This window comes from Mauremys mutica, chromosome 5 (assembly GCF_020497125.1).
Source record: "Mauremys mutica isolate MM-2020 ecotype Southern chromosome 5, ASM2049712v1, whole genome shotgun sequence".
NCBI lineage: Eukaryota > Metazoa > Chordata > Testudines > Geoemydidae > Mauremys > Mauremys mutica.
In genome coordinates, this window is record NC_059076.1 from 26,041,953 (window position 1) to 26,065,418 (window position 23,466).

General features: G+C 43.4%; 1 protein-coding gene across 1 annotated transcript in view; it reads left to right on the top strand.

Annotated features, from left to right (window-relative positions):
- MMRN1 (multimerin 1) overlaps positions 1-23,466 on the top strand; it is a 68,569-nt gene that overhangs the window by 39,588 nt on the left and 5,515 nt on the right. The window contains exons 7-10 of the mRNA XM_045019874.1: positions 1,984-2,079; positions 8,445-8,618; positions 13,295-15,277; positions 23,236-23,382. Of these exons, the coding sequence (XP_044875809.1) occupies positions 1,984-2,079; positions 8,445-8,618; positions 13,295-15,277; positions 23,236-23,382 (2,400 nt within the window). The remainder of the gene's footprint in view (positions 1-1,983; positions 2,080-8,444; positions 8,619-13,294; positions 15,278-23,235; positions 23,383-23,466) is intronic.

The following is a 23,466-nucleotide window of genomic DNA, read 5'->3' on the forward strand; positions in this document are numbered from 1 at the left end:
GACAGTTCCTACAAAATTTGGATATTTGAATTTATCTGAACCTTTTCAGGTCTCCGTCTCTGCTCTTTTCCATCTTGCCTTTGCCTTTCTTCTCACTCCAAATAGATCCTTCTCCCTTTCCCTGTCCTCACCTTCCCTTTAGCCTGACTCTCAACTCCTCCTCCCTGAGCCAAAGGAGTTTGAATGCTATTCTAGGGTGTAGAGATCTCTAGTCTAAATATTCCTTTGCATTCTGGCCAAATACTACCCTCATATAGAGCAATCTCCATGTCTTGCCTGAGTCAGATGAGCCCCTGAATGAATTGGGCTAGATTCATCCTTATTCAGTTTGGGTTCACAGCTGAGGAGATTAGAGTGTGTTTGCTTTGGCAAGTTGCATTAGGGGTTCCAGAGGCAGAGAGGAGCTTTAAATGACAGTTGGGGTCATTAGGAATTGTACCAGCAAATGTTGCCCATTGTATGTGCTGAATCAGCACATTCTAAGATCATTCTCCTCCACCCCAGTAGTGCTTCACACTTTGAATTTCCATTGGTGATAGGGCCCTCTGCCAGAGGGAGAGTTGCAGGTATCTTGCACTGCTGTGACCCCTCATTATTAGACTTCCTGCTGCTAAGGGCACCTGCTTCTCAGGTTTCTCTTACCCATCCTGTGGCCCTCAAGAAGTCTCATAGCCCCAGAGATCTAAAGAAAGCAGCCAGCCCAACAGATATACTGATACAAAGAGAAGAAAAACAGGGGGAGGGAACTACTTATCTGAATCTTTTCTTAATCTTAAAGTTTCTGTTTTAGTTTCCATTCACTTGAAGATTTGAGTGACCCTAGACATTGGAAAATCCTACCATAAATACTGCTTGTTCTAAGGAAGCTACTATAACAGCAACTGTGTCTTAAATACATGATTACATAACTGTTTTCCTTCTTTTAGAAAATATCCTCTTTATATAGATAGGAAGTTATTCTTTTATTAAATGTTGTGGTTGATTTATAGAAAAATGCCCTGCAATACTTTAATATCGCCATTCTCTTCACACACAAAAGTTGTTTCCATTTAGAGAGGAGCTGCAGTACATAAAAGCCCTCATCTCAAATCTCCCTCCTCTTGTCCTGCTGTTGAGGGAAAGTTCAGATCCAAACATGAATCTTTACTTTGCAGCTCAGGCAAATCTCTTATATCTATTGTAGCTTAACTCTTGGTAAAAGTGTATCCAATTAGCTCTGTTGTTAACTGACAGGCATTATTATTAATTATAAGTGATGTGGCACTTTTTAATCTGCTGCTCTCAAAATACTTGTAATGGTAAAGCACAGATAACCCCCAATTGTATCTAGGGAAACTGAGGCACAGAGCAGCCACTTGAAGGTCACCGAGCAAGTCAGATGTGAGAACCGAATCCCTATCACTAAACTATGCTGCTTTCAGTATTCAATTAAGGTGACTTTCATTACCTTTCTGTACTTGGTTTGATGCTCAGCTCACAACATGTATTGTTTATACAGTTCTGGTTTTTTAATGTTTGATTTTCAATAAGCAAAAAGCCATTCTCTAGTCTTTGTTAGACACCAGCTGAAAATGTTGTTAGTTAGCCATCAGGCAAAGACATAAGATATTTTTATGTATTAGTTTTGTTTTATATCTGTCTTTAAGCCTCTACTCTAAATTTAATCCAGATTTCTGAATCTTCCTAATTATAGGGGAGGTTTAAACTTGTATTAGCACCAACTTCTACAAATCACAATAAATTGCAACATCATTGAGACATTTATAATCTTCTCGGTTCAGAATTAAATCCGGTCAGTGTTTTCACCAATGGTCCACATGCGTTACAGATGGGCTAAGCTGCTAACTCAGGAATCACCACAGACAATTAGGTTTTGGAAGAGAGAGAATGGAGAAATGAAGAGCAGTACCAGTATTGCCGAGTACTGGATAAAGTAGTCATGCTGAATGTTTTGCTTACCTCCTTCCCCCCCCCCCTTCTTAGATCAACATCAATTGCTTATACATAGCAACCAAGCTGAGAGCAACACCGCTGTCAATGCAGAGACATGGGGAAACCAGCAGGACCCCAATGATCCAGGTCAGTAGTTGTGATTACTGTCATCTCTAACACAATCATTGTCAACACTATTTACTAAGTCTACTACAAAAGACTTTCCCAGCTGCCAAAAAACTCTGGGATGAAGCATCAGATTCTCTTGCAGACCCGTTCCACTGGTGGTGCTACTCTGAGAAGGGTGAGGGGAGAGAACTGAATCTGCTGGATCAGTAAAAAGAACAGGAGTACTTGTGGCACCTTAAAGCAGGGCCGCCCAGAGGATTCTGGGGGCCCGGGGTCTTCGGCGGCGGGGGGCCCTTCCGTTCTGGGACCCGCCGCCGAAGTGCCCCGAAGACCCGCGGCGGGGACCCCCCACCGCCGAATTACCGCCGAAGCGGGACCCGCGCGGTAATTCGGCGGCGGGGGGCTCCCGCCGCGGGTCTTCGGGGCACTTCAGCAGTGGGTCCCGGAACGGAAGGGCCCCCCGCCGCCGAATTACCGCCGAAGACCGAGCTGAACTTCGGCGGCGGGTCCCGCTCCGTCTTCGGCGGTAATTCGCCGGCGGGGGGTCCTTCCGCCCCGGAGCGGAAGAACCCCCCACTGGCAAAGACCGGGAGCGGCAGAAGCTCCTGCGGCCGGCCCCGCAAGAGTTTCCCGGGCCCCCTGGAGCGAGTGAGGGACCCCGCTCCAGGGGCCCCGAAAAACTCTAATGGGGGCCCCTGTGGGGCTCGGGGCCTGGGGCAAATTGCCCCTCTTGCCCCCCCCTCTGGGCAGCCCTGCCTTAAAAACTAACAAATTTATTTTAGCATGAGCTTTTGTGAGCTGCAGCTCACTTCTTCGGATGCATAGAATGGAACACACAGACAGGAGATATTTATACATACAGAGAACATGGATCAGTGAGTCTCAGAGCATGCAACTAAGAGAGTCAGCCTCCAAAATAAAAACACAACCCACTGTGTTACTGGCCACAATGCCTCTGTTTAAAAAGATACATATCTAGTCCAGATCCACAGGCAGCATAGCTTAGCACTGCATTGCAGAAGAAAGGAGAGTTATGCTGATTTACACCAGCTGAGGATTTAACCCTCTGTTGCGTATATTCTTATTGGACTGATGTTTTTATTCTAAACCAGTTCAGTAGCGTTTCTGCCAGAGTGCTCAATGTTTGGCGAGAGGAGTTTGGTGTAACTTGAATGTCATCGTCCCAAATGGAATCAAAAGCAAGCTATCCGATAATACTTTACAGCTCTGTTCTGAATAGTGTGATATGACCCCAGCTTATTGTGCTAATCATAATTGTCTCTCTGTTACTCTGTTCTTCCCTTCTCCTAGTTGCAACCACCTGTTGATCACTTCATAGTTAGATTGTGAGGACTTTGGGGCAGGGATTGGCTCTTTTATTATGCACATTTAGGCAGAGTTTAGCCAAGTCAGACCCCAACCAGTAACACAAGTAATTTTATTCAATCAGTAAGCTAAAGTCAGAGAGGACCTAATATTGGTAAAGCTAGATACCGTAAGAGAGGCCCCCTCACATATTGTATTCTCTTACAGTGTTGAATGCATATGCTTTGGCCATGCTCACTTCCCTTTTGTATTCATTTTCCACTACTATTTCATGTTGGAGTTTTATTAGCGTAAATGTTCCAGACAATGGATTCTATTGTAGCCTGTGGTGACAAAGTCAGTCTGGGCAGCTGCAAGAATGTGAGGGAAGGCAGGTATGTTTACCCTGGCCTACAATGATAAAGGCCCCTTTTCCTATACACTGAGAAGGGTTACCTCAGGTCAGTTAGGGACACCTGAGTCCAATTAGGCTGTCTGAGACCTTTTAAAAGCCCCCTCCTCTGCTTAGCCAGGGGAAGGAGAGATGAGTGGCTACAGGGCTAGTGGCAGCAGAGAGGCAGGCTTCTCTAAGGTGAGCAGCTGCAATCCTCCCTATGGTGGGAACTCCCAAAGCCAAGTGCCTGTTCAGGAGAAGGATTGACACCCTGGGGCCTGCAGCAGGACAACCCCCCCTGAAAGGGGTGGGGGGAAAAGGGGTTTCCCTTTTGTTTTATGTTTGTAAAATGATTTATTTTTGCTTGCTGGAGGAACCCTCCTTGGGCCTTTCCTGATCGGGCCTACCTTGAAAGTATTGATAAGAGAATACAGAGGGGGAAGACTTAACCCAGGCCTTGCCACTGGCAGAGGGGGAAGTGCAAAATCGGGTGAGACAGAGAAGGTACCTTGCCACACTGTACAAATAGTCAAGGAAACCAAATTTTATTCATGCCAGTGAGTGAATTACAAACACATCCAATAAAATGTGACTTATCAGACCTCTCCAATTAGCCAACAGTTTATATATCGGATACTCACAGAGAACTACTCATGATCAGTGCACGATGTGTTTTAAAAAATCACAAAATAAATATGCTGAATACTTTAAACGAAGAATGTTTGAAGAAATTGTTTGTTTACTTGTGATATATTTATTCCTAAGAATGCCGCAAGACACCATTTGCCAGATAGTTTGCTGTAAATAATTTTTGTTCCTCTCTAAATGGTGCTGTTACCCACACGTTGGCAGTCAGTGTGGGCAGCAGTGAACTGGTATAACTTACATGAATCATAGAATATCAGGGTTGGAAGGGACCTCAGGAGGTCATCTAGTCCAACCCCCTGCTCAAAGCAGGACCAATTCCCAACTAAATCATCCCAGCCAGGGCTTTGTCAAGCCTGACCTTAAAAACCTCTAAGGAAGGAGATTCTACCACCTCCCCAGGTAACCCATTCCAGTGCTTCACCACTCTCTGAGTGGAAAAAGTGTTTCCTAATATCCACCTGTAAACGGGGTGGTACTCACCCCTGCCGCGCCTCCTGCTGGTCGGTCCCGGAATGTCCCTCGGTCCGGCCCTGGAGCGCCCCCGGCAGGCTGGTGACCCGCCCGTTCTCTGGCCCCGGCGTCCCTCCCTGGACCCGGTGCCCGCTATCTATAATTGGGTCTCCCCCTCCCAGGGGAACCCCGCGCTACTATCCCCGCCTTGCCTCAGTAGTGGCTACTGACAGTCATGGTCTAGCCCCACACCCTGGGGCAGACTGCAGTATCAGCCCACTCATCACAGGCAATAGGGGTTTGGACCTACTGCTTTGTCCTACCCCTGGGTTGTCCCTTGCAACCCCCAGTACCTTTGGCCCTATAGCTAGGCTGCAGCCTGGGGCTTTCCAGGCTAGAGCTTCCCTGGCTCCTTAGCCTATCCCCCAGCTCTGCTTCCCTCAGGTATCTAGCCTCCAGCTAAGCAGCCAGGCCCATCCCTCTCTGCAGGCAGAGAGAGACTCTGTCTGGGGTCTGGCTTTCCTGCCTCTTATAATCCCCAGGGCTTCAGTTTGGGGCGTGGCCCCAGCTGCAGCCACTTCCCCAATCAGCTCAGCTCTGTCAGGCCACAGTTTAAACCCCTTAAAACCCCGGAGCAGGGTCCACCCTGCTACACCACCCTAACATGGTGAGGTGCCAGAAAAGGAATCCATAGTGTGTGAAAGAAAGTGTAAGATATAAAGATAGATTACACCCTTTTCTACACTCTATTAGTTGCTTTTTCCTGTTGGTGTTTGACTTACACATGCCTGCATTAGCTCATGGTGTAGCAAGTACCCTGTAACTTACCTCTCCATTTACATCACCTCTGCATTTGGCTTTGTATCCCAATACACTTTACCAGGTCAAATAATAGTTATAGGTAAAATTCAGATCCTTATGTTTTATTTCTCAGCATGCCACTCACCCTTTGGGAGATCCTTGCACCTAGGGAGAGCAGAATGTCAAAATTCAGACCTGCTGTGCTGCTTGAGCAGGAGAATATTCTCCGTCCCCCTTAAATACCAAGAGTAAGAGAGAAAATAAAAGGAATAAGCAGCAGAGGAAAGATATTGGCTGCTGGATAGACATACAGGAAGGGTGTTTCAAGTTGGCACTACAGAGGAGAAGGCTCTCATACCAACAACGGTGGTGAGACGGTGTGAAAAGTCAAAGAAGAGCTCACTTGCAGACCATAAAATAGCAGTAAAAATAAACAGGCAAATGAATTCACACCACTTCTTTATTTTATTTCACTCCTAAATTCTTACAGTGCAAGTCTACCCTGAGAAGTGACTCTATAAAGATAGTATCTTAGAATTTCATGTGTATTGTCACTCAATGATTTTTAGATCAGATTTACTCAGTTGACCAGTAAAAAGATGTCTCCTCTGGCTGCCAGCCCTGCAAACACATCCTGGGACAAGACACTCAAATCTTCCTGCCTCATGCTTCGTTACCAGTTACACCGATTCTGCGTGCCAAATTCTGTTCTCATTTATACCTGTTCTCATTTATACCATTTTCTGCAGACCATTGCCTTGTTATGCTTATCCAGTTCTCCTCTCTACAATAGGCAGCGACGGGGAGGATCTGCAGATGTAGTATAGTTAACAGTTCTCTCAATTATGCATGAGCCAAAATTGAATTCAACTTGCCTTCCCATTGCTGAAGTGTAAACAGGAGTGAAAAGTAGTCAAAAGCTCTTATTAATGTCACCAAGGCCCGTAGCTGATGAACGACACATCTACACTGCAATCAGGGTGTAACTGTAGCACACAGACATACCCAAGCTATCTTATTCTAGTTAGCTCAGGTAGTAATAGCAGTACAGGCTTCAGAGCAGGCTAGTCACCTGAGTAAATCCAGGGCCTGTGCAGGCTTGTAGGGCCTCTACTAAAACCCATGCTGGTGCAGCCTCATGTCCATGCATACTGTAGACATACCCCTGACACGAATATCCTAAGATTACCCACAGGAAGAACTACCACTGTTAAATAGTCACTTTTCAGCATAGACCCACACTTTAAACTAGATGGTGTAAATGCCAAGTCTGCTAACTAGAAGTTTGAAGAATCATCGTTCCATTACACTACTGCACAGTTGAAAGAAAATTCCCCTTTGCAGGCTACTTCTTTTGTGTGATCTTTATACTTCCACCCTTTCACAGTATTTGTGACTATTGCCATTTGCTGCCATGGAAAAAGACACTGAGTCCATAATGAGAAATGAGACAAGATCAATGCTGTTACTATGGATCTCCACTAATAAATATTTGTATGGATCCATTGCAAGGTGATTTATTAAGTCAAAATATGGTTTGGTCCATTTGGGGTAGTACAAACATATCTGTATTTATCTATCTATATCCGGGTGGCCAACCTGAGCCTGAGAAGGAGCCAGCAATTACCAATGTACATTGCCAAAGAGCCACAGTAATATGTCAGCAGCCCCCCATCAGTTCCCCGCACTCCTCCCAGTGCCTCCCGTTTCCTCCCTGCACCTCCTGATCAGCTGTTTCATGGTGTGCAGGAGGCTCGGAGGGGGAGAGGGAGGAGTGGGGGCATGGCAGGCTCGGGGAGGGGGCGGGGCCTGTGGCAGAGCCAGGGGTTGAGCAGTGAGCTCCCCCCGGCACATTGAAAAGTTGGTGCCTATAGCTCCAGCCTCGGAGTCAGTGCCTATACAAGGGGCCATAATCATTTAGGTGGGATTTTCAAATGAGTCTAAGGGAGTTGGGCACAGCAACTCCCTCATATTTTGAGTGCTTAACTCTCTCAGGCTCTTGAAAATCTCAATCTTAAAACCCACTCCTGCAAGACGTTCAAGGCAGGCATATGCGTGAAGCCCCAATAATGCAGGATCAGGGCCTTACTTCTCTACTGGCTAATTTAAAAGCTGGGAACCAGACATCCACTAATCTCAATAGACCACGACCACAAGGAGGGACAATTTGGATTGATATTGTAATAACTGAACTTCCCACACTGGGCAATTTACTCTTTTTCAAATGATAGTGTCAGAACTATAATGGTTCTAGCCTGTATTTTTATTTTTTTATTTTTCTGGTGCTCATTCTTGTAGGATCTGGCTGCCCTGTTCAGAGGGTCCTTCTTTCTATCCTATCACTCATAAATGGATGTATCTTCTTTAGACTGAAGCATTGAAACTACACCTGTTCATTGATTTGTAAATGATAAGTGAAAATAAATATCTTGGTGATGCTATTAAGGGACAAAGAATTAATGAGAGAGTGGTAACTGAATCCTCCACCGGGTAGTAGGTGGGAGAAGACTGGGATTATGCTGATTAAGATAGGTTAACCATTCAAAGAGCTCTTCTAGAATTATAAATACTTGATAATGGATATGAGCTGCTTCAGTAATTAGTTACTGCTGTGCTGCTGAATGTCACTGATATGTGATATATGACAAAAATTAAGATGACTCACTCACAAATTGTAACTCAGAAACTTTGCATTCTACTTTCAGCTAATGTTTCTCAAAAAAAATCCACTTTCTTTCCCCTGTGATTTAATAAAGCTTCTTTTTTGCTCTATTCTTCCACCAAGCAGTTACACAAAAAATGAATGAGCAGATTAGCAGCCAGGAGATGAAACTGACTTTTCTACAGAAGAAGGTTGACAACATTTCTGCTACCATGAGTGATGTGAGCAAGACACTCTCCTCTCTGGAAGGCAAAATCAATGAAGATAAGGGCAGAGACTTCCAGTCTTTCCTAAAAGGTAAAAGAAAGAAAGAAATTAATGCAATCACTCACCCCGTTAAAGGTGCCAGGAAAAATGTTCTTATGCTGACCTCTATTATTATTCCGTATTTGTAGAGGGAACTCTTTCTTTGTTTCTTCTGAGAGTACAATTTTTAAAAGGCCTTTATTTTGGTCTCTTTAATAATAACAAATAATCAATACACTATGTTGTGTACTCTCCAAGGTAAGTTAAACCAAGTCACTATTAGGGCATATGAGTTTATCTACAACTTCCTTTCCTTTACACTTTCTCTGTTTTGCTAGCTGTTGGAGAGGTGGGATTAGCTCTGTTTCTGAGAAGTCTGAATTATACAGTATGTGTGCAATACATGTTTCACGCAAGTTTGGGGCAAACCTTTGAGGAGGTTTGTTGCTGTTTGGTTTACAATCCAGCATTCACTCTGTTGAAAAATTTGCCTTTGTGATAGAGTAAAATTTTCCAAATGATAAGTGAGGGTTTAGCCATATCTCTGAGGAGGATAGCTATGCTTTAGTTACCCTGAGGTAGAAAAACGCCTTTTTTTTTTTAAGCAGTGAAGACAAGCCCTGATGTTAGAAAGCCGGGTTTAATTCCCAGATTTGCCACATACTACTTGTATGACTTTTGCAAGTCATTTTGGCCCCAGTTCATCAAAGCGCTTAAGACTGTGCTTAAATCTCTCCTTTAGTGCTTAAGTCCCATTGGCTTCAAATCAAGCATCTGCTTAAGTGTTTGACTGAATCAATGTACCTTAACATACCTGTTCCTCTGATCACCATCTGGGGATAATACTTCTCTGGTCTATCTTGTCTTGTTAGATTGTAGAGAGACAAGGTGGGTGAAGTAATATCTTTTACTGGACCAACTTCTGTTGGGGAGAGAGACAAGCCATCAGGCGTATACAGAGCTTTTCTTCTAGGAAATGTACTCAGAGGACATGGCTACACTGCAATTAAAAACCTGCAGCTGGCCTGTGCCAGCTGACTCAGGCTCACGGGGCTTGGTCTATATGGCTGTTTAATTGTGATATAGATGTTGGGCTTGCCCAGGCTCTGGGACCCTGCAAAGGGGGAGGATCCCAGAATCAGGGCTCCAGCCGAAGCCCAAATATCTACACTGCAATTAAATAGCTCTGTAGCCCTGAGTCCCATAAGCCCAGGTCTGCTGACATGGGCCAGCCGCAGATGCTTAATTGCAATGTAGACATATCCAGAGTGACACAGCTAGATACAAAGTGCACCAGATTGCTTAACATAAGAAGTTAACATATTTCAAGGGAGCATTCAAGTTGAAGTGAACCATTAACACCTTTCCAGTCATGGGAGGGAAGGAAAAAACAAAAGCTGGGGGCAGAGTTTAAATGGGTCATAGATTATTGTAATAAGCTATAAACGCAGTGTCTGTTGCAGTCTGTGATTTTGAGTATCTAGCAAAGTTATGAATTTAAGCTCCCAGGCTTATCTTTTCAAGGTTTGCACAGGTTTCCTTTGAGGATGAGGACTGCTAGGTCAGATATAGAGTGATTGCTTTGTGAAAAGTGTTTACCCACAGGTGATGTGGTGTTTTTGTCTTTTATTATTTTCCTGTGTGAGTTCATTTGAGAGCACAGTGATTGTCTGGTTTCACCCACATAGTTGTTATTGGGGTGTTTAGTGCACTGGATGAGGTACACCACACGTTGTAATAGGCATGTGTAGGACCCATGAATCTTGAAAGGTGTGTTGTGGGGAGTGTCAATCGTTGTAGCAGTGGAGATATGTCTGCAGGTTTTGCATCTGTTGTTCTAGCAGGATCTGGTGCTGCTTTGAGTTGATGAGTCCTGGTCTCTAGGCAGCTTGTTTCTGATAATGAGCTTGGAGTAGCTGGGGTTGTTTGAAGGTCAGACAAGGGGGTTGAGGAAAGATTTCTTTCAGGATATTGTCCACATTGGGTATGTGTTGTGTTGTTTGATACCCCATACAGGTTCCAGTGTAGGGTGGTAGGTGACAACTAGGGGTGTGCGGATGAAGGGAGTTTTATTTCTGTATTGAACCAGCTTCTCTGGGTGGTCCTTGTTTGGTGAAGGGGGGTTTAAGTTTGTTAAAGTGTATGTCCTGGACTTTCTCCTTGGAGCATATTCTGTGGTATCTGAGTGCCTGGCTATAGATAACAGATTTCTTGGTGTGTTAGGGGTATATAGTTTATAAGCATTTGGGGTTGGGACTGTCCCTTACTCTATATTCATACAGCATCCACCACACAGGGGTGTCTAGGCCCTACTGTAGTATAAATAATAAATGATGAGCACAATTCTCTTTGGCAGCAATAGCATTGTAAGGTAAAATTTCTTTATACTACTATGAAAATTTCCACCTAAGTGACACTTAATTGGCTCTGCACATTATTCTGAAGGGAAAATCATGTAAGGATCGAAGGTAAATCTGTTTTATACAGTAGTAAACTTAGCACTGATGTGACACTTTTTTTTTAAAGTCCAGTTCATCAGGACTCTATGAATCTCACATTATCCCAACTCACGCATCCTAAAACATGACGGTTTTCTCTGGAAATAAAAGAGAGGCACCTTCGGGAATGTGAATTCAAGGGATGCCTTTCCCCCCAGTAATCCTGATGGATGCCAGAGGGAGGAGAGATGTCCTAAGAGAAAGGAGCTTTCACAGTGGAAGAATTTAGGACTGCTAATACAACTGAAAGAAACAGGATAAATATTGCCAATGTGGTGCTCAGATGCCCCAGTGATAAGTGCAGTATGGACAAGTTTAGCCAGAGGGAAAAAACGAAGGAAAGATTAGATTAAACATAAAGGGTGGAATCCTGGCCTCATTTAAGTCAGTCCCAAAAGTCCCACTGATTTCAGTACAGCCAGGATTTCACGCATAGAAATAATTCTTCATGACCCCAAAAAGCAAGTGGATCCAATTCACAGAGGAAAAACTCAAAGCGATATTTATTAGACATGATCTCCCTTTTATGAAACCTTGTTTATGTATCTGTAGTTAAGTCAAGCTCTTTCTTGACTTCTCTGTTTTTTTTAAAAAGATGACACGAACCCCGACCCCTAAAGTAGGTAAGAAAATAGCAAATAGCTATTTTGGGAAGGTGGTAAGAGCATGGCCAATGGGTCAGTGTGGATCCACCTGTAGAAAAGAAGGAGGAGCAATGACACACATTTGACTACTCCCTTGCATACCCCGTAGTAATAGCTATGGTCCAGCTGCACAGATACCTCAGCTGATCAGGGCTGAAAATTCCTTCCCTCAGAACTGCAACATTTTGCTCACTTTCCTAGGATTTGCCCCCAACTACTTACTTTGGTTTTTTTATCTGTTGGCTAAGAATAATTTTAGGAAACTGGTACTGTAGGCGTAAACAACATGCCTTTGCTTCTCTAAATCTATAAATGTAATTCGCAGTTCCAATCCTTCTGTCTCCAGAGTTGTATACTCCACATACTGTGTGTGGCTCTCCTTTACCCTGGATCACATTTATACTGTCTCTACCATTCATATTGGCCTGCTTTCACTTCTACGTTTACTGACTCTTGGGCATACATTTAATTTGTCTTCAAACATTTCCCATTTCCCCTCTGCATCTTTTCTATCCATTTCTTTATTCCTTTCTGCATTAGCCATCATTTCCACATTCTTCCAAGATGTGCATTGCTGAAATCCCATGCCCATGCTTTCCACCTCTATTTTGGAATCATTATAAACCTAATTATGAATGTACATTATAAGAATAGCAGTTTTTATACTATGCCAGTCTACAAATGGTTTTTGAGCCTTTATTGCCTTTACCTATCAGTCCCATGTTTTACCTGGCTAGATGAAATCTCCCATTACTAGTTCTGTGTTAGATTACCAACATAAATCAATCTCCCAATCAAGTTGCTCTGATGAAAGTGCTGCCATCAACTGCATTTAATAGCTCTAATTGTAAACCTCAGGCCCGGGTTGTTGCTGATTTTTGTGCACTGTGGGGAAACAGGAAACTAGGATCACATCCCCCCTGGTGCTGTCTTCATGAGGGCTAGGAATAATTGCAGTTCCCGCGCTCTGGGGTATACAAGTACTGCTCCCTCCATATTCCCCCAGAGCAAACAGCAAACCAGATTGGGGTGAGGTGGAGAAGGGCCATGTCCTCAGACCACTTCCACACTGACCGGAGGAGCAGGACAGATGCACAGTGGATAGGACGCTGCACCCCATGAAAAGGTGTATACTATATATAAACTCTGCTTTTTTGTGGGGGTGAAAAGTAAAAAAATAGGGGGCAGCCCAATTTTCTTCCTTTGCTCTATTATTCTATGTATAAAAATCACCCAAACATCTGTGACCCTAGAGCACAATAAATAAGTGTGTGAATTGCCAAGAGAACACACTTATCTTGTCTGTTGCTCTGCTTGGGACTAGGCAAATAAATGTTTGATTCTGAGCCTATTGAAATCATCAGTAAAGCTCCATTTCACTTCACTGAGAACAGTATCAGGTCCTCAAACATCAACAATTACTAGCATATTAAATTAAATTTATAAGTAAGCAGATCATAATGAGACAACCATTACATTTCAGTTCCTTACAACACACTGTGTGTACTCATTAAATGAAAGAATGTTGGATGTCTGTAAACAAAAGACTATTTAGTTATTGTTTTTTGCCCCCTTTTTTTTTTAGGTCTCAAGTCTAAAAATATCAATGAACTAGTCAAAGACCTTATCAAAGAGCAGTTTAAAGTCTACCAAAGCGACATACAAGAGACAGTGGCCCAAATTTTCAAGACTGTGTCGAGTTTATCAGAGGATCTTGAGAGCACAAAAGAATTAGTCAAACAGCTGAATGAGACCCAACAAAAGTATGCCCAGGAGAAAGAAGACAGGCCAACAAAGAATGAAATCCTGGAGCTGAAGAATGATCTGGTGCAGATGAAAGAGGAGATGGGCCTTGCTTATGACAAGCCCATCAAAGAACTAGAGGCAAAGCAGAAATCCTTGGAAACTGACTTGGAGCATGAGCAGACAAGAAGCACCATTTACTATGCATCTCTGAATAAGACTCTTACAGAAATGAAAGAGGTCTATGAACAACTGTTATCAGCTGAACGGATGTCAGACCAAAATGTCCCTCCAATAGATAAAGCAGTGGATGATAATATTACAGAATATATTCTCACTCTACATGAGAAAGTGAAGAAACATGGCCTAATGGTGCTGCAGCTGCATGACGACTTAAGAGAACAAGATATCAAGATCAACAATCTTACTGTTACATTAGAGATTCAGAGAGATTCTGTTCATACAGTATGTGAAGACATCTTGTCAAAGTGCAGGAATGATTTCCAGACAAAGCTAAAGGGCACAGAAGAGAACGTGCATTTCTTAAACAAAACCCTAGCTGCTGTCGTCTTTCCATTGGACAATAAAATGGACAAAATGAATGAGCAAATTAATGATTTGTGTTATGATATGGAGATCCTCCAACCCTTGATTGAGCAGGGGCCACCGTTTAGTCTGACAGCAGAGTATGAACAGCAAATTGAAGTGGAAGCAATCAGCAGGACATTGGAAAACCTAACCACTGTTGTTAATAGTCTGAGTTCCACCGTCCAAGAACTTGTCAAAAGCCAGGAGAGGCTTAAAAGCGAGGCTCAAACTCGAGATGAAGTCTTTGAGAGTCGTATTAATGAATGCCTCATGGACCTAGAAGATGGCTTAAATAAGACCATGACAGTTTTAAACAACGCTGTTGATTCCATTCAGGATAACTACGTTCTGAAAGATACTCTAAATGTCCTGCAAAATAGGACCGAGGCCTGCTGTGGTGGTGCTGAGAAGATGGAGAGCATATTGGCATTTATTCCCCAGTTCCAACTGTTGAATGAGTCCCTTCAGACACTGGTCAATGACAAGCAAAGGCACCAATATGCTTCAAAAGTAATTCAGGACCTTTCCGATTTTCCATATGAAGAGCATGAGAAAATAAGCCTCCCTGACCTCAGAAAAGTTTACCACATTTTAAATGAAACATCATCCAAAATGGCTGAGCACCAACAAGACATCAGTCACCTAGAAGAAATGCTGTTACGCTCTACAGAGGTATCAAAAGATCAAGAAGTTCGCCTGCAGAGCATCGAGTCGAATATAACCAAGCTTTTGGTGAATAATTGTGTTTCACTAAAAAAAGGCAAAGTTGTTTCAACAGAGCAAGAACAAATGGTCTCTTCCAAGCTTCAGACACTGAGTTCCAGAGTCAAGGCACTGGAAGCAAAGTCTGTCCGTTTCTCAGTTAATATCCCCCGTTTAAACAAGACTGCTTATGAGGCTTGGGGGCTGTGTCAGGATGCCTCAGCCAGCATTCGAAAAGTGAATGCTAGTGTACCCCAGTTAATTAAACTTGCTCAACCTGATATCCCACTGCTGCAGAGAGGCCTAAAAGAGCTCATAGAGTCTGTGTTGGAAATAAAAACAGGGACTATCCTGTCTAATTTAACCTGGTATGTGGACAAATCCATGGCTGACGCTCTGAGCAATATTACCAAACTCCAGAAACAGATGAAACAGGCTGTAAAGAAACCAGCTATGGCGAAAAAAGGGACAGTGAATACCACCACAAGTCTGGCAGGCCGAAGTCAGAGAAACACAGACAACGCTATAGAACCAGGTAATGCATTTTACAGACACTAACTGCTGGGGTCTTTAATGTTATAATAAAGGCTTATGGAATCAATGTAATTAACCAAATCAATTAGCAGTCTCAACAGAGTTGGCAGGAGAACTTGACTGAAAATGAATAGGAGTAAATAATGCAGCAGATCACTCTCAACATATATGTGACTATGGGTGTCTGAATAATGCAATTAAAATCCTTCAGTGGGCCCATGCCAGCTGACTTGGGCTCATGGGGCTCGGGCTGCAGGATTGTTTAATTACAGCATAGATGTTTAAGTATAGGTGGCAGCCCAGGCTCTAGGACCGTGTGAGGTGCGAGCGTCCCAGAGCTTGGTCTGCAGCCCAAGCCTGAACATCTACACAACAGTTAAATAGCCTCTTAGCCCAAGTCAGCTGGCACAGGCCAGCTGCAGGTGCCTAACTGCAGTATAGACATACTCTTAAAAGTGTATTTGTCCTCTGGAAATGGACTTTTTACAAAAGACCTCCTGAGGTCCCATGGTTTTTTCCCTCAGTGAAGCCACATCTGCTCAGTTTAGGATGTAAAAGTAACAGTGGGTTAGTTTTTAAATACCAGCCCAGCCTTTCAAATTCAACTGAGAGTCTGAAAATCAAGTGGCAGTCCAGCTAATGCATTAGCTATAAAGATTCTGCAGTTGGATGTCAGAATAAAGATGTGGAAACCAGAACAGGAATCCAGTTTGCTCTTCAAGAGTTGCATCAGCTTTCCTCAGGCCCACCGATGGCGGGGGGCAAAGAGGACAATTGTCCAGGGGCCCAGGCAATTTAAAAGGGCCCAGGCTGCCCCTGCACCCCCTCCCGCACCCAAACTCCCTCCCAGAGCCTATACCCCGCACTCCCTCCCTCCCGCACCCCAACCCCCTGCCCCAGCCTGGTGAAAGTGAGTGAGGGTGGGGGAGAGCAAGCGATGGAGGATGGAGTGAGCCAGGGGTGGAGCCTCAGAGAATGGTCAGGACAGGGGCGTGGTCTCAGGGAAAGGATGGGGCCAGGCGGGGCGGGGTAAGGATCTTTGGGTTTGTGCGATTAGACAGTTGGCAACCCAACCGGGCGGGCATGTGAAAGCCCCGGGCCTGCCAGAAGAGCGCACCCAGCAGCGCAGCCGGCAGCTCACTGGGCACCAGCCAGCGCAGGCGCAGTTCTGCCCAAATGTCAGGAGGACTGCGTCTGCATGGGCATGGCTTGTGTGTGCCTGGGGGCCCATTAACTGTTCTGCCCTGGGGCCTGGGGCTGCTGTCGGCAGGCTCTTTTTTTAACAGGAGTAAAAAATAAAATAAAAATAAAAATGTAATATAGGCCCCAAGCCTGCAAACACGTAGGCACATGTTTCACTTTGAGTATGTGAGCAGTCCCACTGATTTTATGGGACTACTGCTAGCTACTTCAAAGCTTCATTAAGACTACCAGTGTACTTAAAGTTAAACATCTGCCCAAGTATTTGCGAGATCAGGGCTTTACTCAGTAAAATGGGCGTGACTAAGTATACCTAAAAAGCAAGTAAGATGATGTCATTTTTACAAAGGCACTTTTCAGAGAAGAACCACATGTGAATGGTTTCCTAACTTCATGTCAGAGGTCTAATAGCAAAAAATAAAAATATAAAATTTGAGGTACAATATTAGGCATCAGCTCTGACTGAAATTCTACAATACAAGCAAATACTTAGTTTGTGTCACTTCTGTGAAAGTGAAATAAAACGAGAAAAAAATAAGATGCTGGGTAAAATTTTCAAAAATGGTTTAGTGACTTAGGAGCATAAGTCACTTTTGTAACTGGGACTCGGGCTCCTAAGTCACTAGGGCACTTTTTAAAAAATGTATTCATGGGCTATGCAGGATAGGTAATGGAAAGGGAAATAAAAATTTCCATGTTACACTTACCTGTTTATAGGTGCTCAAGTGTTGGCAAATCTCTTTGTATCACTCATCCACCTTTTCTATCCCATTTTCTCCCAGGTTCTTTACTAGGTTTAACTGGAATCTGCATTATGTGCAGGAACCTAACCAGTTTTTTCCCCATCTGTGGTCAGTTTCCAATTTCCACACATCCATTACTAAAGCTAAGCCAATAGTGCAAAAAAAATTATTCCTAAATATCCATTTGATTTTAAAAAGCCAACTTCAGTTTCACTCTGTTTGAGACCCTTTCGTGGTAGCTTGCAAGTGCTTGAGCTTTATTGGAATGAACACTGACTAAGGTCTCAGTTCAAGTATTTAAGCGTGTGTTTAAGTCCAACTATTCAGCAGAGTATTTAAGCCCATGCTTCAGTTTAAACACACATTAACCCCATGAACACAAAGATCAAAGAATTGGGCCCAAAGTTGTCTTATCCTTAGGAGGATACGTCAATCTTTTATCTGGCAACTGAAAGATGCTTAAAAATGTACTGACCTCTGCAAAACCCTTTCCATACAATAAAAGCAAATTTCAATTATTTATCATTAGTACAGCCACTCCTTCTGAGCCATCTCTGTTTTCTGCCTGCCTCTGTCATTGCACAAAAGATGGAAATTCAAAAAACCTTGATCCTAATTAAAACTAAAGGGAGAGAAAATTGATGTCACTCTGATCCCTCCTGGATCTTTCACTTTGTTGGAAACTGTCAAAAGGGCCACTGCCTGGAGCACAGGAAGCTGCCAGCTGCTTATTTTTAAACGTTAATGAATAAGTGTCATTCCTATTTATTATTTATATGACTCTGAATTTTCACATATAGCTTTCTTGATAACTTTTGATGTGCTTGTAGAAAGCAGGGATCTTTGCAGATAATAGCAAACACAATTTTTAAAGTAATTTTTCTATACAGCTTGAAAGTAAGGTTTCTATAGGATTTTCTAAAGCTATTGAGGCTTTTGAATGCACTGTTGATAACCCTTCAGCACTGTCACTAGTTTATTACTGTACAGTTCTACAAATAGTCTAAACATTATCCCTCTTACACCTCTGGTCCGCTCTGTCCTATTCCTTGTGGGATGGATTTTTCTCATCCAGAAAGGCTCCTCCTGTCCATGTTTTAAGAAACCATACACAACACAAGTAATATGTGTCAGCTCCATAAGAGTCTCCAAATACAAATGATCAGCATCACCACTGAGTTACAAGTCTCTAATTACAGATTTTAATAGGACTTAGATGTTTGTTTTTCTGGGCTTTTCTTCACTACCAGAGTAAGTTGACCTAAGTTAAGCTACTCCAGCTATGTAAATAACATAGCTGGAGTCGACATAGCTTAGGTCGACCTACCCCAGTGTCTTCACTGCGCTGCATTGGCAGGAGATGCTCCCTGGTTGACATCCCTTACTCTTTTCGGAAAGGTGGAGTACCGGCGTTGACCAGAGAATTATCTGCCGTCAATTTAGCGAGCCTTCGCTAGACCCACAAAATCGACACCCGCTGCATCAATTGCAACGCCGTCGATCTCCCCGTAGTGACGATGAGCCCTTTGTTTAGTTTTGTGACAGCTTGAGGAGCCTAATCCTGCAGCCCATATGCAAGTAGAGCCAAATCTTGGTCCCATTGACGTCAATGGTAGAATTTCCATTGACTTCCGTGTGATCAGGATTTGGCCCTACTTAATTGAATGGGAATTTTGTGACTGACGTTAATGGGGTCCCATTGAAATCAGTGAGACTGCAGTTCTGAAGCCAGTTGTGGTTATAGGTGTACACAAGGAATGCAGAGTCAATTCAAGCCCTTTCATCCTATCTTGTGTTGAATATAATGGGAATTTGGGGTGAATGCAAAGTAATATCTAAGTAATGGCTCCACCAAGTAATCGACTTCAGTGGGATGACAGTCTTTAAGCAGGTGATGTATTTTGTGCCTGTGTGTGAGAGAGCGAGAAACCAGGAAAGGGGAGATAAGCATAAAGATTATTTTCATTTTTGTTCTCATCTCCTGTATCTTATTTTCATTCCTTTCATCTCGGTACACTCACATGGACCTGACTAAAGTCAACCGTTCACAGTTCATCAGAGAATCAAGCATCCCAGAAGTTATAGTTTATTAAGGTTTCAATAATATTTCCACTTTATTTCCTATCTTCCTCCTTATTGTTTCTGGCCCAGACTCCCAGAAGCATGGTATGTGTAATAATGGATAACAACAGAACAGACTGAACGTTTTTGTCTTTCAATAAGCTATATCAGATCATTTAATTTGAATGCACACTTCCCATTTGTTCCATTGGGGGTGGGACACTCATAATGAGGGTTAAGTTAGAGTTCTGCAGTCTGTAGATGTGGAATTAGAGATCTATTCTGGGTCACATTTTACTGATACATGTAAATTCTGACTCTTCCTGACAGAAATGTTAAGCTTTCATTGTTGCTTTATCATTCAAGCCTGCAGTAAAATAAGCCCATTTGTATTTTGCATTAAGTGTTTTAATTGCAAGAGACTGATCATTATTCTAATTCAATTTGACTCTTCATACTTCAGTTGTGCATATTTAGTTTGATAGAATAATAGGCAGATGAAAGGCGATGGTGATGGGTTTTTTTTTAATTTAGTGCTCACAAAAGGCATTGCAATGGAAGTCCTGGAGACTCACATTCTCTGTTTTAAAAAAAGAACCAGTTAGGATAGAGCTACTGCAGTCCAAGCTACCTCCCCAGTGCAAGGCCAATGTGCTACTAGTGAGGCGACAGCGTAATTCCATGCTTTGGCCTCTCTGCTGAGATTGCCTACAGAGGAGTCAATCAATCTGTGCCTTTTGTGCCATGGACATCTAGCCACTGGACTGAGACCAGGAATTCATTTCGCCTGTGCCACTGAACAGCCATTACTTTTATCGCTGTCGGACTGGGACTACACTGTCAGACTACTGACCTAATTGCAACTACGTTGTGGTGTGACAGCCTTTGGGCGTGTTAGAAATCAATTTGGCTCAGGATAATCCCAAACTCTGCACATCTTTTAATGGTTGCAGGTAGTTAGAGAGTCACAGTTACTGAAAACCAAGCATTGGGAAATGACTTCCAAATGCCTTCCTCTTAAGCCATTCCCAAATTAAATAATTGGACTCATGCCTCTCAATAAGCAGGCCAGCTGCAATCATCGGTTCCCTTAGATTATTAAAAATCTGATTTCGTTCTAAATAGCACCACAGTGGATACTGACAGAGTTTCATTACTTCTTTGAAGATTTGTTTGTATCACAATCAGTAGAATATTCCCTAAAGAGAGACTGTGGCTGTGTGCCTTTACTAAGAGTAGCAGAACTCTGCTTTAATATTACATCTGTCCTCCGTCCCACTGAATTGCATGGAACTAGTACCTCATTTATCTTATCCTCTGCTGTTATTTCTCTCATTTAAACCTTTCATTGAACTAACCTGGCCAAGTCTCTCCTTCACTTACCTGTCCTAGTGACTTGTGAAGGCTTAAATAAAACGAGATGAAATGCTGTGCTCAGAGACATTTCCCTAAGTGAAGTCTGTTTGCAACTTTTCCTGCGTTCAGAAGGTGTGTGCAGTATGGCAGTTGTGTTCAGGGATGTCATGTAGTGCTGAATGGTGCAAAGAAAAGGATAATATTTGGTGGCTTGACAGGGTCATAGTGTGCTACAAGTGCAGCACAGAGACTACAGTGCTTCAGCAGACAGCTAGAGGATGAGCTGCTCCTGGGAAATTCCTCACTTTTTATGGATGATTTAATAACTTTGGCTTGGTCCTCTCTAGGAATTGGAGGGCCAGATGCTCAGCTGCTGTAAATTGGTGTAACTCCATTGACTTATGCCAATTTATATAATCTGAGGGTCTCTCTTGATGAGTTTAACTTCACCATCCACAGTACACATGTTTCTCCCTTTGCAGCCCTTTAACCAACCTTCTCCTCCCCAATGCAGATTGCTTCACTGGCCTCTCCTGGCTGCTTCATGGATGTATTTGTTCCTTTTTGGTTGTCCCCGGCAGCTAGGCACAAACACAGGCCAGTTAACAGACTGAGATGCATTCAGCATCCCATGCACACTGGGCTGTCCACCCAGAGGAGCTGGTGCTTTTGAACTATGGCACAATCAGCCACTGTCCATCCTTCCTTACATACAACAAAAGCAGTTGTGAGCGTCTGAGAAATGTGAGTCAAGAGTCACTTCAATTAAATCTAGAGCAAAGCGATTATCCAGGCAGGAGCAAACAGGTGCTTCATCTTCAGCTGCCTGTGTTGTGACTTTTGACACTGCAATCTTACATTGCTTTATTTCAACTACTATTGTGATGGATGATACTCACTGTAGGAAAAAATTACGTGAGATACACAAGAACCTTTTTGGTATTTCAGTCCATAAGTCTGATCAGTCTAAACTCGAGACATTGCACAAAGAGAAAAAAGCTTTAACATTCTGTTCAGTGAAATAAAATTCATCATATAAATAATGTGACTAAATGCAGTAGCACCTGAAATGGTTATGCTGGAAACTAAAGATACCTCATTTGCAACCATGGAGTTATCTGTGGAAAGAGACAATACAACACTTCCCCTGGCAATCAGAGCTTATTTGAAAGGACCTTTCGTCTCTCAACTACCCCTTTAAATTTACCATCCTATTCTTAGGGCTAGTCTACACTTACGAGCTGGGTCGACGCGGTGAGTTCGACTTCTTGGAGTTCGAACTATCGCGTCTAATCTGGTCGCGATAGTTCGAACTCCAGAAGCGCCGCGGTTGACTCCGGTACTCCACCACTGCAAAAGGCGGTGGCAGAGTCGACCTTGGAGCCGCGGACTTCGATTCCGCGGCGTCTGGACGGGTGAGTAGTTCGAACTAGGGTACTTCGAATTCAGCTACGCTATTCACTTAGCTGAATTTGCGTACCCTAGTTCGACCCCGCTTCTTAGTGTGGACCAGCCCTTACACACCTAGAAGTTGTCCAACTTGCTGTCTTTTCATAGGACTAAGTACAATTTCAATTGCTGGACTCTACTCTTAAGACCTGAGTCTGTTGTATAGTATGGCTGAGACGAGTGCACCGCAAATTATAGCAAAGAAAAATGTTCTCTACGGTTTTTGGCTTTGATTGACCAATATAACAGGAGAAGAAAAGTTTGCAAGCTTCCCTGCTCAGAAAAGTGCCTAAGTGTGCGAGTGGTTTGGGAGCTCTTAATCTTCATCACCTTCCATTGAACAGTATGAACCTTGTACAGTCTTTAATTTCCGGGACAAACTTTCAAAACAACCTCTGTGGTAGCATGCCCAAAATTGCAGGGGCAAGGTTTGAAGTGAACAAATCATGGTGTTCCAGAGCTCAGATATTATGTCTTAGGGATTGCCTCTGTCCTTGTGCCACACCGCCACGACTTCAGGAGAATCCAAGCTGAATCCTGTTGACTTTATAAGAGAGGGGCAGCTGGCAGAGCTCCAAGACATGGGAACTTGATGCCCTTCTTGGTCCAGAATAACCCAGACTTGGTGACCTTTCCCAGTTCTGCTGCCACCAAATGGAGTGATGGGCAATGAACGCCATCCCTGAGACAGCTTGCAGTGGGTTGGTGGACACTGATTCAGGGCCAGCAATTGACATGGCCCAATTGCAAATTTGTTAGATGACCCAGGGCCATCCACCCACAGTAGGTAACATCTTCCATCTTATCTCATCTAGCCAACCTTGACAAGACATGTAGAGGGGTGTGTGTGTCTGTGTGTGTGTGTGTGTGAGAGAGAGAGAGAGAATGCTCCTGGAACTGACTGCCTGGAATGAAGATGTGCAGGTAGAACTGACTGACTGACTGATAGGGAAGGTCCTGCTCTGACTGAACCCTCTCTGAGGTTGACTTTCACACACAAATTCAGAAGGGGAATTTCACCTGATTTCAGGTATGGATAAAAAAGTTTTGCATGACCCCAGTCAAGACCCAGTGGGCATCATTGTAATTAATGTTTGTGAATATAGCGACCATGACAATTCAGGTTTTGGTTTTTTTCCCTTTAAAACAGGTGAGTATTTGGGCTGCACTACCTCCCCCTGCCAGAACGGAGGAACCTGCATCAATGAAAAGCAGAGTTTTATTTGTGCTTGTCGCCACCCCTTTGGAGGAGTCAACTGCAGTATGAAGTTGGTAGATGAAAATTCTGTGACTGTAGGTAAGTACAGTATTTAGCAAGGTAGCATACTAATGCATATGAGCATTTTGCATCATGCAGTAATCAGCCAGCATTTGCTAACAT